Raw genomic sequence first — 16,464 nt, 5'->3', positions numbered from 1 at the left:
AGACACACAAAACCCTTCAAAAATTCAATGAATCCAGGAGCTGGTTTTTTGAAAACATCAACAAAATTGATAGACTGCTAGTAAGACTAATAAAGAAGAAAAGAGAAAAGAATCAAATAGACACAATAAAAAATGATAAAGGGACTATCACCACCGACCCCACAGAAATACAAACTACCATCACAGAATACTATAAACACCTCTATGCAAATAAACTAGAAAACCTAGAAGAAATGTATAATTTCCTGGACACTTACACTCTCCCAAGACTAAACCAGGAAGAAGTTGAATCCGTGAATAGACCAATAACAGGCTCTGAAATTGAGGCAATAATTAATAGCCTACCAACCAAAAAAAGTCCAGGACCAGACGGATTCACAGCCGAATTCTACCAGAGGTACAAGGAGGAGCTGGTACCATTCCTTCTGAAACTATTCCAATCAATAGAAAAAGGGAATCCTCCCTAACTCATTTTATGAGGCCAACATCATCCTGATACCAAAGCCTGGCAGAGACACAACAAAAGAAGAGAAATTTAGATCAATATCCCTGATGAACATCGATGCAAAAATCCTCAATAAAATACTGGCAAACCAAATCCAGCAGCACATCAAAAAGCTTATCCACCATGATCAAGTGGGCTTCATCCCTGGGATGCAAGGCTGGTTCAACATATGCAAATCAATAAACGTAATCCAGCATATAAACAGAACCAAAGACATAAACCACATGATTGTCTCAATAGATGCAGAAAAGGCCTTTGACAAAATTCAACAGCCCTTCATGCTAAAAACTCTCAATAAATTCGGTATTGATGGAACGTATCTCAAAATAGTAAGAGCTATTTATGACAAACCCACAGCCAATATCATACTGAATGGGCAAAAACTGGAAGCATTCCCTTTGAAAACTGGCACAAGACAGGGATGCCCTCTCTCACCACTCCTATTCAACATAGTGTTGGAAGTTCTGGCTAGGGCAATCAGGCAAGAGAAAGAAATAAAGGGTATTCAGTTAGGAAAATAAGAAGTCAAATTGTCCCTGTTTGCAGATGACATGATCGTATATTTAGAAAACCCCATCATCTCAGCCCAAAACCTCCTTAAGCTGAGAAGCAACTTCAGCAAAGTCTCAGGATACAAAATCAATGTGCAAAAATCACAAGCATTCTTATACCAGTAACAAACAAACAGGGAGCCAAATCATGAATGAACTTCCATTCACAATTGCTTCAAAGAGAATAAAATACCTAGGAATCCAACTTACAAGGGTGTAAAGGACCTCTTCGAGGAGAACTACAAACCACTGCCCAGAGAAATAAAAGAGGACACAAACAAATGGAAGAACATACCATGCTCATGGATAGGAAGAATCAATATCATGAAAATGGCCATATTGCCCAAGGTAATCTATAGATTCAATGCCATCCCCATTAAGCTACCAATGACTTTCTTCACAGAATTGGAAAAAACTGCTTTAAAGTTCATATGGAACCAAAAAAGAGCCCGCATTGCCAAGACAATCCTAAGTCAAAAGAACAAAGCTGGAGGCATCACGCTACCTGGCTTGAAACTATACTACACGGCTACAGTAACCAAAACAGCACGGCACTGGTACCAAACAAGAGATATAGACCAATGGAACAGAACAGAGCCTTCAGAAATAATACCACACATCTACAACCATCTGATCTTTGACAAACCTGACAAAAACAAGAAATGGGGAAACGATTCCCTATTTAATAAATGGTGCTGGGAAAATTGGCTAGCCATAAGTAAAAACCTGAAACTGCTTCCCTTCCTTACACCTTGTACAAACATTAATTCAAGATGGATTAAAGACTTAAATGTTAGACCTAAAACCATAAAAACCCTAGAAGAAAACCTAGGTAATACCATCCAGGACATAGGCATGGGCAAGGACTTCATGCCTAAAACACCAAAAGCAACAGCAACAAAACCTGTAATTGACAAATGGGATCTAATTAAACTAAAGAGCTTCTGCACAGCAAAAGAAACTACCATCAGAGTGAACAGGCAACCTACAGAATGGGAAAAAATTTTTGCAATCTACTCATCTGACAAAGGGCTAATATCCAGAACCTAGAAAGAACTCAATCAAATTTACAAGAAAAAAACAACCCCATCAAAAAGTGGGCAAAGGATATGAATAGACATTTCTCAAAATAAGACATCCATACAGCCAACAGGCACATGAAAAAATGCTCGTCATCACTGGCCATCAGAGAAATGCAAATCAAAACCACAATGAGATACCATCTCACACCAGTTAGAATGGCAATCATTAAAAAGTCAGGAAACAGCAAGTGCTAGAGAGGATGTGGAGAAATAGGAACACTTTTACACTGTTGGTGGGATTGTAAACTGGTTCAACGATTGTGGAAAACAGTGTGGCAATTCCTCAAGGATCTAGAACTAGAAATACCATATGACCCAGCCATCCCATTACTGGGTATATACCCAAAGGATTATAAATCATGCTGCTATAAAGACACATGCACACGTATGTTTATTGTGGCACTATTCACAATAGGAAAGACTTGGAATCAACCCAAATGTCCATCAGTGACAGACTGGATTAAGAAAATGTGGCACATATACACAGAAAATGTGGAATACTATGCACTCATAATAAAGGATGAGTTCATGTCCTTTGTAGGGACATGGATGCAGCTGGAAACCATCATTCTCAGAAAACTATCGCAAGAACAGAAAACGAAACACCGCATGTTGTCACTCAGAGATGGGAATTGAACAATGAGATCACTTGGACTCTGGAAGGGGAACATCACACACCAGGGCCTATTATGGGGAGCGGGGAGGGGGTAAGGATGGCATTGGGAGTTATACCTGATGTAAATGATGAGTTGATGGGTGCTGATGAGTTGATGGGTGCAGCATACCAACATGGCACAAGTATACATATGTAACAAACCTGCACGTTGTGCACATGTACCCTAGAACTTAAAGTATAAAAATGAATAAATAAATAAATAAAATTTTAAAAAATAAAAAAAAAAGATACAAATTACCTAAACTGACATAAGGAGAGATGAAAAATGCAACTAGCCCTATGTCAATGAAAGAAAATGAATTTGTGGCCAGGCACAGTGGCTCACACCTGTAATCCCAGCAATTTGGGAGGCTGAGGTGGGTGGATCACGAGGTCAGGAGATGGAGACCATCCTGGCTAACATGATGAAACCCCGTCTCTACTAAAAATACAAAAAATTAGCCAGGTGTGGTGGCGGGTACCTGTAGTCCCAGCTACTTGGGAGGCTGAGGCAGAAGAATGACGTGAACCTGGGAGGCAGAGCTTGCAGTGAGCCGAGATCACTCCACTGCACTCCAGCCTGGGTGACAGCGTGAGACTCTGTCTCAAAAAAAAAAAAAGAAGAAGAAAATGAATTTGTAATTAAAGTCTTCCTGCAAATAAACTGCAATACCTAGATGGCTTATTAGTGAATTCTATCAAGCATTTAAGGAAGAACTATTAAGTTGGTTCAAAAGTAATTACGGTTTTTCCATTAATTTTAATGACAAAAACACAATTACTTTTGCACCAACCTAATAATACCAATTCTGCACATTCAGAAAATGGAGCAGGATGGAAAACTTTTACTTATTGATCAACAATTTTTGTAATTTGAAAAATAAAGAAATGCCTAATGGTTCTGTCTGACCTTTTAATCAGGGGTTTTGTGTCAGGGTAATGCTGGTCTCATAAAATTAGTTTCAGCATTACCCTGATACAAAAACTGATTTTAAAAATGCCAGAGAAAGAAAGAAAGAAAGAAAACTCCAGTTCAATATCTCTCATGAACATAGAAACAAAAATTGTGAAATTTTAGTAAATCAAATCCAGATGTGTGCGTGCATGTGTGTGTGTGCCCCTGTGTATAAAGATATAAAAAGTAATACATCCTGACCAAGTAAGGTTTACCGTAGGAATACAGGGTTAGTTTTAATATCCAAAAATTAATCATTGCAATTATGCTATATTATCAGAAAAAAAAGATCATCTTACGTAGTATATACAGAAAACACATCTGACAAAATTCAACTCTCATTTATAATAAAAGTTTTCAGCCAATTAGGAATAGAATGGAGCTTTCTCACTCTCATCAAAGGAATCTATGAGAAACCTACAGATTACACCTGTAATGCACATAATGTAGTAAGATTGAAAAGACAGCAAAGATGTCCACTCTGACCACTGTTATTCATCAGTGTACTGGAGCCCTGTGAGATATAAAGATACATAGATTAGAAAGAAGAAAAATGTAAACTCATTTTCAGAAAACATGACTGTGTACATAGAATATCCTAAGGAATTCTAAAAGAGAAAAAAAAGCCTACTATAACTAATAAATGAATTGAGCAAGGTCACAGGACACAAAGCCAATACACAAAAATCAGTTGTATTTCTATATATTAAAATGAACAATTAGAAAGTAAAATTTTTTAAATACTATTTATAGTAGTATCCCAAAACACAAAACATTTAAGAATAAATTTTTTAAAATATATCCAAGATCTGTACAATGAAATCTATAAAACATTACTTAGAGAAATTAAGCAATACCTAAATAAATTGGGAATGATGTTTATGGATTGAGAGACTAAATATTGTCTGTCAGTTTTCTCAAATTGGTCTATAGCGGGGTTTTGCAGTCTATGGCCTATGGGTCCAATCTGTCAGATTTTGTAAATAAAGTTTTATTAGAACACAACCATACCCACTTATTTATTAATACGTATATTCTAGTTTTTGTAAATACATAGGTATGTACATGTCTATGTGTTTTTATATTGGTATAAGCACTGAGAGTGGTGTTGCACTATCACCAGGCTATGGACATCGGTCACCTCAGGGGGATGGGAATGAAATAATATTGAGGAGGGATTGTAATTTTTTACACACCTTTGCCTAGTTTTACTTATTACATGAAGCATAAATTATTTTTGTATTTAAATTTTTAATTTTAAAAGCACAAACATTTATCATTCTAAGAAATGTGTATAGTGTTTACAGTCGCTTTTCAGATCTCCTTTTGCTAGAATTCGTTAGACCTGCTATTAAAGTAAAATTCAAAGGGACTCAGTTTATTGCTCCAGAGCCCAAAGTGCTTTCAAACAAAGGCACATGACCTGCATTTGCATTCTTACTCTCAGGGGATAGAAAATCAGGATGGTACTTCAAAAGCAAAATGAGGAGGTAGATGCTGGACGGAAAACAACAAGAAATACTGACTTAAATACCAAATAAAACAAGGAGAGGGAAAGGGAAAGGAAGAAAGAAAAGGAAGGAAGGGGAGAGAACCTAGAAGAGAACTTAGGGAGAGCTAATCCAGGAGTCTTCAGATCCCCTACTTGCCTCAGACTATACCTTCATAATCCCTTCACTTCACCTATGAAAGTAGTTACCTTGGATAACCACTGCTCTCTTGACTATCAATGTGAGTAGCGTCTCACTTCCTTCTAACATTTGCTATCACATCAACACTAGTGTTCGTGTCTTTGGTGAATTTGTTTTTGTTCTCTCTCCCTAGTCCATTGGTTGGTATAATCATCTCTCCATCAATCAGGAAGAGCCAAGGAGGGGGTGTACAGTTAACGTGGGGTTTTTTTACTTATTTTAACTGGGAAACAAATCCAACTCTTTTCAATATGATTTAATTACTGTCAAAAAATATGAAAGGTTCATTTTTATTCAAAGCAAATACTTTGAAATTATATAATCCCAAATCCTTTATTTAGTAAGAAGTTTTAATCATTAGCAAGCCTTCATGACCAATAGTGTGAGAATCCTCTAAATGCAGTAAATTTTAAAAAATTCATTGCCATTAAAAAATATAAATTTTCTTTGGGTAATTATAAACATCAAATCCAAATTTTAAAAATTCTTACATTTTAGAGCCATATTACCTCAAACAATAGGTCCCATATTTAAATTCAAGGTTTTGTTCTTATTTTTAATCCAATAGGGCCATCCATCACTTGTGAAAGCTCTGTCCTACCTGTATGAAAAGCTTTATCAAAAGCAAATCGATTCAAATAAAGAAATCCTTGTGACAGTAGGAGCATATGGATCTCTTTTTAACACCATTCAAGCATTAATTGATGAGGGAGATGAAGTAAGTATGTTAACATTATCATAATACCTATGTTGAATCAATTATCATTTGTCCCATCTTTGAATCTTTTGTTTATATTATGCTGTTTTCTCTTTTTATTTTTAATTATGTTTTAAGTATAATGCATGTACAATAAAGTTCACAAATCTTAAATGTACAGCTGGATAAATTACTGTGTAAATTTCTGTGTAACTACAACCAGATAAAGTTAATACATTTCCAGTACCCAGAAAGCTCCTTTGTTCCTCTTCATAGTCTATATTCTCCCAGAGGTAACTACTCTTCTGTCTTCTATAACCGTAGACTTGTTTTGACTGCTCTTTTACTTGATAGGAATAGAATTATACAATGTATATATACTCTTGGGTCTAGATTCATTCATTTATTTTTGTGTCTGTCAGATTCATCCATTTTCTTGCATATAATTTATTCTTATTTTTATAGCCTATTTAAATAAGGGCAGATGGAAGGGACTAACACTGCTGGGGAAAAAGAATCTTTTGTTTTCATTGCTAAAATAACCTTTAATCTTAACTTGGTCTACAAGTTTTTGATTAATGTCTTTGTGTGCCCAGTAATTGTATAAGCCATCTCATATGAAGATTTTTTTTTTTTTCTTTTTTTTTTTGGAGACAGAGTCCCACTTTGTTGCCCAGGCTGGAGTACAGTGGTGCAATCTTGGCTCACTGCAACCTCCACCTCACGGGTTCAAGTGATTCTCCTGCCCCAGCCTACTGAGTAGCTGAGATTACAGGCGTCCGCCACCAAGCCCAGCTAATTTTTGTATATTTAGGAGAGATGGGATTTTGCCATGTTGGCCAGACTGGTCTCGAACTCCTGACCTCAGGTGATCCATCTGCCTCAGCCTCCCAAAGTGCTGGGATTACAAGCGTAAGCCACCACACCTGGCTGAGGATGTATTAATATGACAGGAAGGTAAAATGATTTTGCTATTTAGTACTGTGATGTATAACCAACTTTTGGCACCTACCTCAGTCATCTCTACCCGTATTTCCCATTATCATTCCAATACCCTTGCTTTAATACTTTTTGCCTCTTTCATTTATTCACAAAATACAGAGGATCCAATATATGCTAAGCACTGTGAGATAGAAGATTTTTTTAAAGATAGATTCTGTGCAGAAGGAATTCTCTGACTAGTAGAGAACACAGACTTGCAAATGGATTAAGAGGAACATTGTGTGTTAGCCAATAGTGGTGAATGTATAACTTACAGTAGTGACAAAAGGAAGAGGCAATTACATCTGCTAAGTCTGGAAAGCTCCAGAGAGATATTGCTTACACTGGGACTGAAGAACGAGTATTTATCCTGATCTATATTGTTAACTTTCTTTGAACTCTCATAGCCCTTTATCGTACCACTTTTATGAAAGATGCTGCTATCTGCTTTGTGTTATGTTATTCTTTTGCAACTTTGATTCCCTCCACTGTGCCAGACAAGATGTTTAAGGAAACATGTTAAGGAAGTTCACAGTTTCATATACATAATCTCCTTTAATCCTATAACATAGTTTTGTCTCATACTTCAATGTTGTTAATCCTTTGTTGCTTCTTTCTCTGCACTATGTTGGGAGTATTGTAAGGCTTAGCCCTTAGCCTTCTTTCCTCTATTCTTTCTTCCTTCATCAACTTATCTAGTATTTTGAAACCACATACATGTCACTTACTATCATACTGACCTATTTATTGTTTCTTTATCGCATTTATTACTATCTGAAATTATCTAATGTCCTTATTTGTTTCTCTGTTCATTATAAGCCTCTCTCAGTAGGATGTAAGTTCTAGGAGAACTTTATAGCTTTATTGCCAGCACCTAAAATAGTGAGGACTCAATAAATACTCTCAAAAAAAAAAAAAAAAGAGAGAGAGAGAGGAATTGTTCACATCATAAAAGTGAAGAAATCAAGGTGAAGAGTAGCAGGTATATTCCTCCCACTCCACTGCCCTGCCTCTCCAATTTATTTTCCTTTATTGTGCTCTCACTTTGTATTGAGTTTTATATTTCCCTAGTGCCTATCTAGTGTTACAAAGATAGGTTGTTTTAGTCCCTGAGAACTTCACAGATGAGGCTGGGTGTGGTGGCTCAGGCCTGTTATCCCAGCAGTTTGAGAGGCCCAGGCAAGCAGATCACCTGAGGTCAGGAGTTCAAGATCAGCCTGGGCAATGGCGAAACCCCATCTCTACTAAAAATGCAAAAATTGACCATGCTTTTGAGAAGAGAGAAACATTTCTACTCTCAAGATGATGCTTTTAAATTAGCACTTTATACCAGGGAACATTACAGTGTTCTCTTTCCACATAGCCTGCTGTCTGTCACTGCTTATACATCACTTACATTCTAGATTTTATTTTCTAATTTGAAATATGAAGAAATGCTTAATCGTTTTGGCTGGAATATCCCTTTGAGAATGTGATAGTCCCATTCTCCAGGTAAATCTACCTCTGCATATATGAAATTTTATATGCAATTTCAAATACTCCCACTGCATGCTTATTTATAGATCTCCCTAAGATACCAAGGAGTCCAATTAAGACTACTTGGACAAGTTTGTCTCCGAGGTCTCTTCCCCTCAGATGTTAGCTCCACAAGGGCAAAGCCTGCCTTTTTCACTGCTGTATCCCAACACATAGTACAGTGCCTAGTCCATAGTAGGTACACAGTATTATTAACATGAATAAATGATTGATAGGTTGTGATCTTATTTGCTTTTATTGCAGGTCATACTAATAGTGCCTTTCTATGACTGCTATGAGCCCATGGTGAGAATGGCTGGAGCAACACCTGTTTTTATTCCCCTGAGATCTGTAAGTTTGCCAGTAGGGTTCATATGGCAAAGTTTCAAGACTTAAGAAGTCTTGAAAATACCAATTACTTTGTTATGATAAAGTTTCTACTTTGATTGCATTTGGAGATTTCCTGTATGTCTCTGTTTGTCTAGTTGTCTTTTTTAAATATTTTCAACATAAGTAATACACTAAGGTGAGTCACAAAATCATCAGCTAACCTTACAATATCAGACATGTTAACCATAGTTGTAGCTAGTTCCTGTGAAGGAATAGTAACAGCAGTTAATGTTGACAGGGCTTATTTTTCCATTTAACAGGTGTGAGCATAAGACTTAAGTCTTCTTGGGCTCTTAAGCAGAACTACAGCCTAGTTATTTCTGTTTATCTTCTTTGTTAGTCTTTTTCTACTTTTTTTTCTGTTCCTACTCCAGGGAAGCATTTGTTGGTAATTTATTCAGTTTCCTTTGCCATGTCTTTCTTTGATGTTTTTTTCTTATTATATTATTTGTTTGTAAGACAGTAAACATGACTTAATTGAATCAAATTATATCTTCATTCTTCATGCTTAGAAACCTGTTGATGGAAAAAGATGGTCTAGTTCTGACTGGACATTAGATCCTCAAGAACTGGAAAGTAAATTTAATTCCAAAACCAAAGCTATTATACTAAATACTCCACATAACCCACTTGGCAAGGTAAGCAAGTCTCTTATCTCCTTACACAGTCTTCTGACCTATCATTTTCTCACATGTTGAATAATTGGCTGTACTCTTTCCTTTATTATGTGTAGGTGTATAACAAAGAGGAACTGCAAGTAATTGCTGACCTTTGCATCAAATATGACACACTCTGCATCAGCGATGAGGTTTATGAATGGCTTGTATATTCTGGAAATAAGCACTTAAAAATAGGTACCGACTATAATATAGAGTCACAAATCTAAATGTGTTTGGGCACATATGGTAGAACTGATTGGAAAGTATCCCAGACCAAATCTAAAATAGTCTTTGTAATGGGTATCTGTCTGTATGAACACTTAAAAATAGTATTTAAATGAGCAATACTTTAGTGAATTGATGAATAGTTCAAAGGACAAAGAATAAGAGATTTTGGATCATACTATAAAGCTATGATACCAGAGAAGTAGTTCTTTTGCCCATATCCCTGGCTTCTTAGCAGAAATCCAGCAATTACTTGGTACATAAGACACAGGGAGCTTTCTTGTGCCTGAAGAGGTTCTAGACGGTCTGTGCTCAACAACTTAACAAAATGCCAAGTCAACAGAAAGAAATTACAGGGGTAGTCAGGTATGCTGCTTGGCCCTTGCTTGAGATTCAGCTATTGCTACTGGGCTATCTCATGAATGCCGTAGTGTCTGCTGCAGTAGTCCAAACCATGTGAACTATATGATTACAAACTGGGCTGCAACTTTTGGGTCTTCGAACCTCCCTTTCCTTTGCCTGGAAACACTTTTCCTCCAAATATCCACCTGGCTCCAAATATCCTTTGCCTCCTTCAGGCCTTTGTCCAATGTCAGTTTTCATGACCATCACATTGAAAATAGATACACCTCTCCCTCCAGCATTTGCTTTGTCCTTTTTCTATTTTGTTTTGTTTTTCCCTCTATGGTAAATATAAGAATCTATATATTTTACTTCTAAACCACAGTGATGGAGGGGTTTTGTTTATTTTAGTCTCTTCTGCATCCCCATTTTCCATAGAATCTTGTACACGGTAGAGAATTAGAAAGAAATTGTTGAATAAATGAAGACGAAAGATGAAAAGATTAAGGGAAGGATGACTAAAAAATGTAGCAGAAATAGATATATTTTAAAATTTAGACCAGGTACAGTGGTTCACGCCTATAATCCCAGCACTTTGAGAGGCTAAAGTGGGTGGATTGCTAGAGTCCAGGAGTTCAAAACTGGCCTGGGCAACATGGAGAAACTCCATCTCTACACAGAAATTCAAAAAAGCAGCCAGGTGTGGTAGTCTGTGCCTGTAGTCGCAGCTACTTGGGAGGCTGGGGTGGGAGGATCCCTTGAGCCCGGGTACCACTGGCTCACTGCAACCTCCATCTCCTGGGCTCAAGCAATCCTCCCAGCTCAGCCTCCCAAGTAACTGGGACTAAAGGCACAGACCACCACACCTGGCTAATTTTTTTTAAGAAAAATAAAAATAAGAAATGTAATGTGCTAATATATTAAATTGTTGCATTGTTACATGTGCCATAATTACTCCTATAGCATATTACAAGTTGCTATAGATGTGGGAAGAGAAAGCAACTGTTTGAGGGGAATAAAAAAGGAGTGGCCAAAAGATAGAGAATTAGCTAAACAGAGAAATAGAAACTAAATTCCTAAAACATAAACTAGCATGTACTTAGACAAGGAGGTGTAAAAGATCAAGATACACTTAAGAAAGGTAAATGATTATTGAAATTTTTTTTTTTTTTTTGTGGTGTATTTATTTATTTATTTATTTTTTTAATTTATTTATTATTATTATACTTTAAGTTGTAGGGTACATGTGCATAACGTGCAGGTTTGTTACATATGTATACTTGTGGCATGTTGGTCTGCTGCACCCATCAACTCGTCATTTACATCAGGTATAACTCCCAATGCAATCCCTCCCCCCTCCCCCCTCCCCATGATAGGCCCCGGTGTGTGATGGGCAAAGGATATGAACAGACATTTCTCAAAAGAAGACATTCATACAGCCAACAGACATATGAAAAAATGCTCATCATCACTGGCCATCAGAGAAATGCAAATCAAAACCACAATGAGATTATTGAAATTTTAAACACAAAGAAGAAGAAAGGTAAATAAGTTTTGTGGTTTTTTTTGTTTGTTTGTTTTTGAGACAGAGTCTTGCTCTGTCACCCAGGATGGAGTGCAGTGGCGCAATCTCGGCTCACTGCAACCTCTGCCTCCTGGGTTCCAACGATTCTCGTGCCTCGGGCTCCTGAATAGTTGGGATTACAGGCACGCGCCACCATGCCTGGCTAATTTTTTTACTTTTAGTAGAGACGGGGTTTCACCATGTTGGCCAAGCTGGTCTCAAACTTCTAACCTCATGATCCACCCGCCTCGGCCTCCCAAAGTGCTGGAATTACAGGCATGAGCCACCGTGCCCGGCCTTATTTTTTATTTTTATTTTTTAGGAGACAGGGTCTTGCTGTGTCACCCAGGCTGGAGTGCAGTGGCGCAGAGCTCACTGTAATCTCAAACTTTTGGGTTCAAGCAATCCTTCCACCTCAGCCTCCCAAGTAGCTTTGACTACAAGTCTGCACCCCCTTATCTGGCTAATTTTTTTTTAATTTTTGTAGAGATAGCATCTCACTATGTTGCTCGTACTGTTCTCAATCTCCTAGACTCAAGCAATCCTCCTGCCCTGGCCTCCCAAAGGGCTGTGATTACAGGCATAAGCCATAGAACCCAGCCTCAGTTTGATTTATGAGGGTGTACTGTAGTAACTGGCATAGATCAGGGTGGAAAAGTAGGGTGATTCTAAAGGACTTTGAATATGAGATAAAGAGTATAAACTTTGTTGAGGAGGTCAGGGTTCTGAAACTTACTTTAGTGGTAGATCACCATGAGATCACAGTGTTCTACATCATGAAATAGTGATATTGTGAATTCCATCCTGAAAGTAATAGCAATTTTCCCAACAGAAATTCAACAATTAGAATCCAATATAAAAATCACAATTCTGTTCATACTTGTCCACAACAAAAAGCTATTGAAATAAACACATTTGAGTTTTTCTGATTTTTCCATTAATATGCATTTACTAAATGCTCATCTGTTTCACTATTAGAGCATCCACTATCAGATAAGTGGTAGTATTTGCTATAAGGCTTAAGAAAATTGTGTGGAAGAAAACTTAACATTGATTTTTTAAAATTTTGCACATTAATTTGATTACCAGAGTGCCAGTGACCTTACTTTGAGAACTATTGCAAAAGGTGTAACAAAACAGGAGAATTGGTTCCATGACTAGATTTTTTTTTACAAAGATGAGAGCCAGTCACAGAGGAGGGTCTTAAGCAAATCAGATGACCTAGCAGTGGAGATGGTACATGGGGGCTATTTAGAAATTATAGAGTGTAGCATTTGAAGGTGGAAAGAAAGCAAGCATGATACTAAGATCTCTAGCCTGAACTACTCAGCAGTGATAAGGCCTTTAACCAGAGTAAATATGGAGAGGAGCAGATTTGTAGGGAAGGGCTGAGCAAAGGGAATTCCTTCTCACGCTTTAAACTTGCTGAGTTTGGGTTTCTATGGGACATAGAAGAATAGATATCTGGGGACAAGTGGAATTATACGCCTGATCATCAGAATCAAATTATAATGGAATGTATTTTTGGCAGTCATCAAAATGTTGGTGGTTGCTGGACACATGGAAGAGAATGAATTTTCTCAAGGGGAATATATAAACAGAGAAGGCAGCCAGAGATTTGCAGGGTGTGGCACCTTACTACACCAAAATGTTATCATGTGTTAAATTGCATCAGAGTCCACCATCACCCATCCTGTTGGTGACCTTGTCTCAAGTCATTTGAACTGTTTCCCAGTGGAAAATCAGATTAACATGAACAATTACTTTCTTGTTGTAATTAACTCAGTGTAGCAATATTCATCCCAAAAGATCACTTTAGATCATCTTGAAATTTATTATTTAGATCTACTCATTTTAAGCCCTTCAGGGTAAAGCGTAACTAATAACATTATTTACTAAAGATATGCAAGATGTATATTTTGAACTTAGATTTTTTTTAGTTGTAACAGCCCATAAAGTTTAAATAAGACCAAAAAATGGATACACTATTTCATTATTTAGAAAGTGCAATTTGTTTGCATTAAAACTGAGGTATTCTATCACATACAATAGTCTTTGTTACATTAAAGATGCAAAATGGCTACAAAACAGCTATTACATCAATTTGCAAAGTGCACCAGTAGTCCTTTGCAAAGTGCACCAGTAGTCCTTTAATATATGATGTATCCTTTACTTTAAAGGAAGTGATAATCTTCATTATACATAGTTTAGATTTTCTCGGGTCAAATAGAAAAGTGGGGCATGTGTCATAGCATTCTTTTGGAGTATTTTGGAAGACCAGAAATGTCTCAAAACTAGAAGGGATATAATTATTTATATCAAATTTTAAAATATTCCTTCTTCAAGTGGACATTCTAACTATTTTTCTCATTTATCTTTTTGGGTTTTGTTATATTCCACAGAGAATAAAATTATAACTTTTCTGATTTATATACTTTTCCTACTGTTTCAAATTTAGCAGGTATTTCAGGGTAGACTGAAATTACTTACACGTTGTTTTGGAAATTCCTGTAGCTGCCTTACATTTTAGTAGGCACTTTACTTGCTTAAGAGCAGATTATTTCAGAAAGCAGAAGCTTAGATTCCCAGAGATGTGCATTTATTTTCCCTTTGTGTGTACCAACACTCTAAGAACAATACAAGATCCCCCACTTGTGCTTCTGAAAAACAAGTGGAAAAACTTGTGGGTTGCATGGAAAGAACTTCAAAACTAAATTACCTGAGGAATCCAAAAAGCAGTATTGTGGGTGGCATTGGCAGAAGAGTGACAGAATGGTAATTTACCAGTTATTACCAATGTCTAGCAAAATTTACAAACTCTTGCATTTTAGACCTCCAGACCTTTGTTACCTGCATTCTCTTAGCCCAGAATATCTTCCTTCCCTTTCTCTGCCTGGCTATGGCCTATGTGGTCTTCTATGTCTCAGCTTAAGAATTACTGGCTGCAGAAAGCCACCCTCAACACCCTCTTCTATCCTTGCATCACCCTCCATGCCTCCTGCTGTTACAGCATTTATCACACTGTATTACAATTGTCATTGTATGTGTCTCATGTCCCACTAGACATTAAATTTTTTGAAGAATTGCATCTTATTCATTTTTGTTTCCTCTAGACCTTAGTCCCTAGCACCTGGTGGTTGCTAATGAATATTTGATGTATGAATGAATCAATGTCTTTATTAAAGATGTTAATCAACTTGAAAACCATTATACAGCCAATTCGCATTATTCTTGAGTTCTGTATTTGCAAATTTGCCTACTCCCTAAAATATATGTGTAACAAAATCAATACAGCACTTCATTTGAAGAGAAGGGGAAATTTGAGTCACCCTACACACATTCCCAGTCGAGGTCAAACAAGGCAACACTCTGGTTCTGTTTCAATTCACACTATAAGCAATTATTCTCTGTACAGTGATTTTGCTGTTTAAAATGGCCCCCAAGCCTAGTGCTGAAGTGCTGTCTAGTGTTCCTAAGTGCAAGAAGGTTGTGATGTTCCTTATGGAGAAAATATGTGTGTTTGATAAGTTTCGTTCAGGCACAATGGCCACGAGGATATTAAAGAGTGATAGCTAAAAGGTACAGGGCTTCTTCTGGGATGAAAAAAGTGTTCTGAAATTGGTTATGGTGATAGTTGCACAAGTCTATAGATATACTAAAAAATCACTGAATGGCATACCTTAAATTGGTGAATTTATGGGATTTATATCCCAATAAAGCTGTTAGCAAAACACACACACATACACACACACACACATGCACACATGATTACTGGGTCCCACCCCCAGTTTCTGATTCAGTAGGTCTGGGATGAGGCCCAGTGATTTGCCTTTCTTACAAGTTACCCAGTGATGCTGATATTGCTAGTGTGAGAACACATTTTAAGAGCCATTGCTCTAGGAAGCCTGGAGAAATACACTCAGAAAATAGGCAAAATAAAGGGGCCTAAACAATAATCAGGATCACAACCTAAGCCCTGCCACTGGACTATTATACTGAACCTGCAGCCACTGCTAACATTGAACACTGAATGCTACAGCTCCTGTGACAGCTGCCACTTAAGGCAATCTGGAACACTGCCTGCTGGTACTCCTGACACTCCTGCCCCAGAACTAATTTAAAAATTTTTAAATCTATTTATATATTATTTTGGTGCAACATTACAGTGTTGTAACCTTTTCATCTGTGTTTTACATTAAAGTTACATTATCTTAAAAAAAAAAAACTAGAAATAACTATACTGGCTAAACTATAATACACTTATTTTCATTGAATTTATGTATCTTTGTTATGTTTTTAGATTATACTAAATGTAGATTAATTGGAAAACAATTATTTAACCTTTTTTCCTCCTCTGTTTAGCTACTTTTCCAGGTATGTGGGAGAGAACAATAACAATAGGAAGTGCTGGAAAGACTTTCAGTGTAACTGGCTGGAAAGTAAGATGAGTAAGAATTTAATTGCTTAAAAATAGGCCTGTATATTATTTATTTTTTTGTAGAGTGTTTTGTGTTTTAAATGCTGGCCAGGCATGGTGGCTCATGCCTATAATCCCAGCACTCTGGGAGGCTAAGGCAGGAGGATCACTTAAGGCCAAGAGTTCAAGGCCAAACTTGGCTACATGGTGAGACCCTGTCACCATGGCAGGGTGG

At 37.0% G+C, this 16,464-nt stretch overlaps 1 protein-coding gene across 6 annotated transcripts in view; it reads left to right on the top strand.

Annotated features, from left to right (window-relative positions):
* Nucleotides 1–16,464, top strand: part of KYAT3 (kynurenine aminotransferase 3) — an 88,204-nt gene that overhangs the window by 35,012 nt on the left and 36,728 nt on the right. For 4 of the 6 annotated variants that reach the window (XR_003120787.1, XM_025393912.1, XM_025393934.1 and 1 more), the window contains 5 exons: nt 6,008–6,157; nt 8,897–8,983; nt 9,535–9,660; nt 9,756–9,876; nt 16,175–16,251. Coding sequence is in view for 5 of the 6 variants with exons in the window: in XM_025393912.1 (XP_025249697.1) it covers nt 6,008–6,157; nt 8,897–8,983; nt 9,535–9,660; nt 9,756–9,876; nt 16,175–16,251 (561 nt within the window). In the remaining variant the exon portion in view is untranslated. Of the gene's footprint in view, nt 1–6,007; nt 6,158–6,274; nt 6,430–8,896; nt 8,984–9,534; nt 9,661–9,755; nt 9,877–16,174; nt 16,252–16,464 lie in introns of all 6 variants that reach the window. The other 2 variants (XM_025393941.1, XM_025393951.1) reach the window with 1 other exon arrangement.

This window comes from Theropithecus gelada, chromosome 1 (assembly GCF_003255815.1).
Source record: "Theropithecus gelada isolate Dixy chromosome 1, Tgel_1.0, whole genome shotgun sequence".
Taxonomy (NCBI): Eukaryota; Metazoa; Chordata; class Mammalia; order Primates; family Cercopithecidae; genus Theropithecus; species Theropithecus gelada.
The sequence above is the reverse complement of the archived record's forward strand: the minus strand, read 5'-3'. Positions and strand labels throughout refer to the sequence as shown.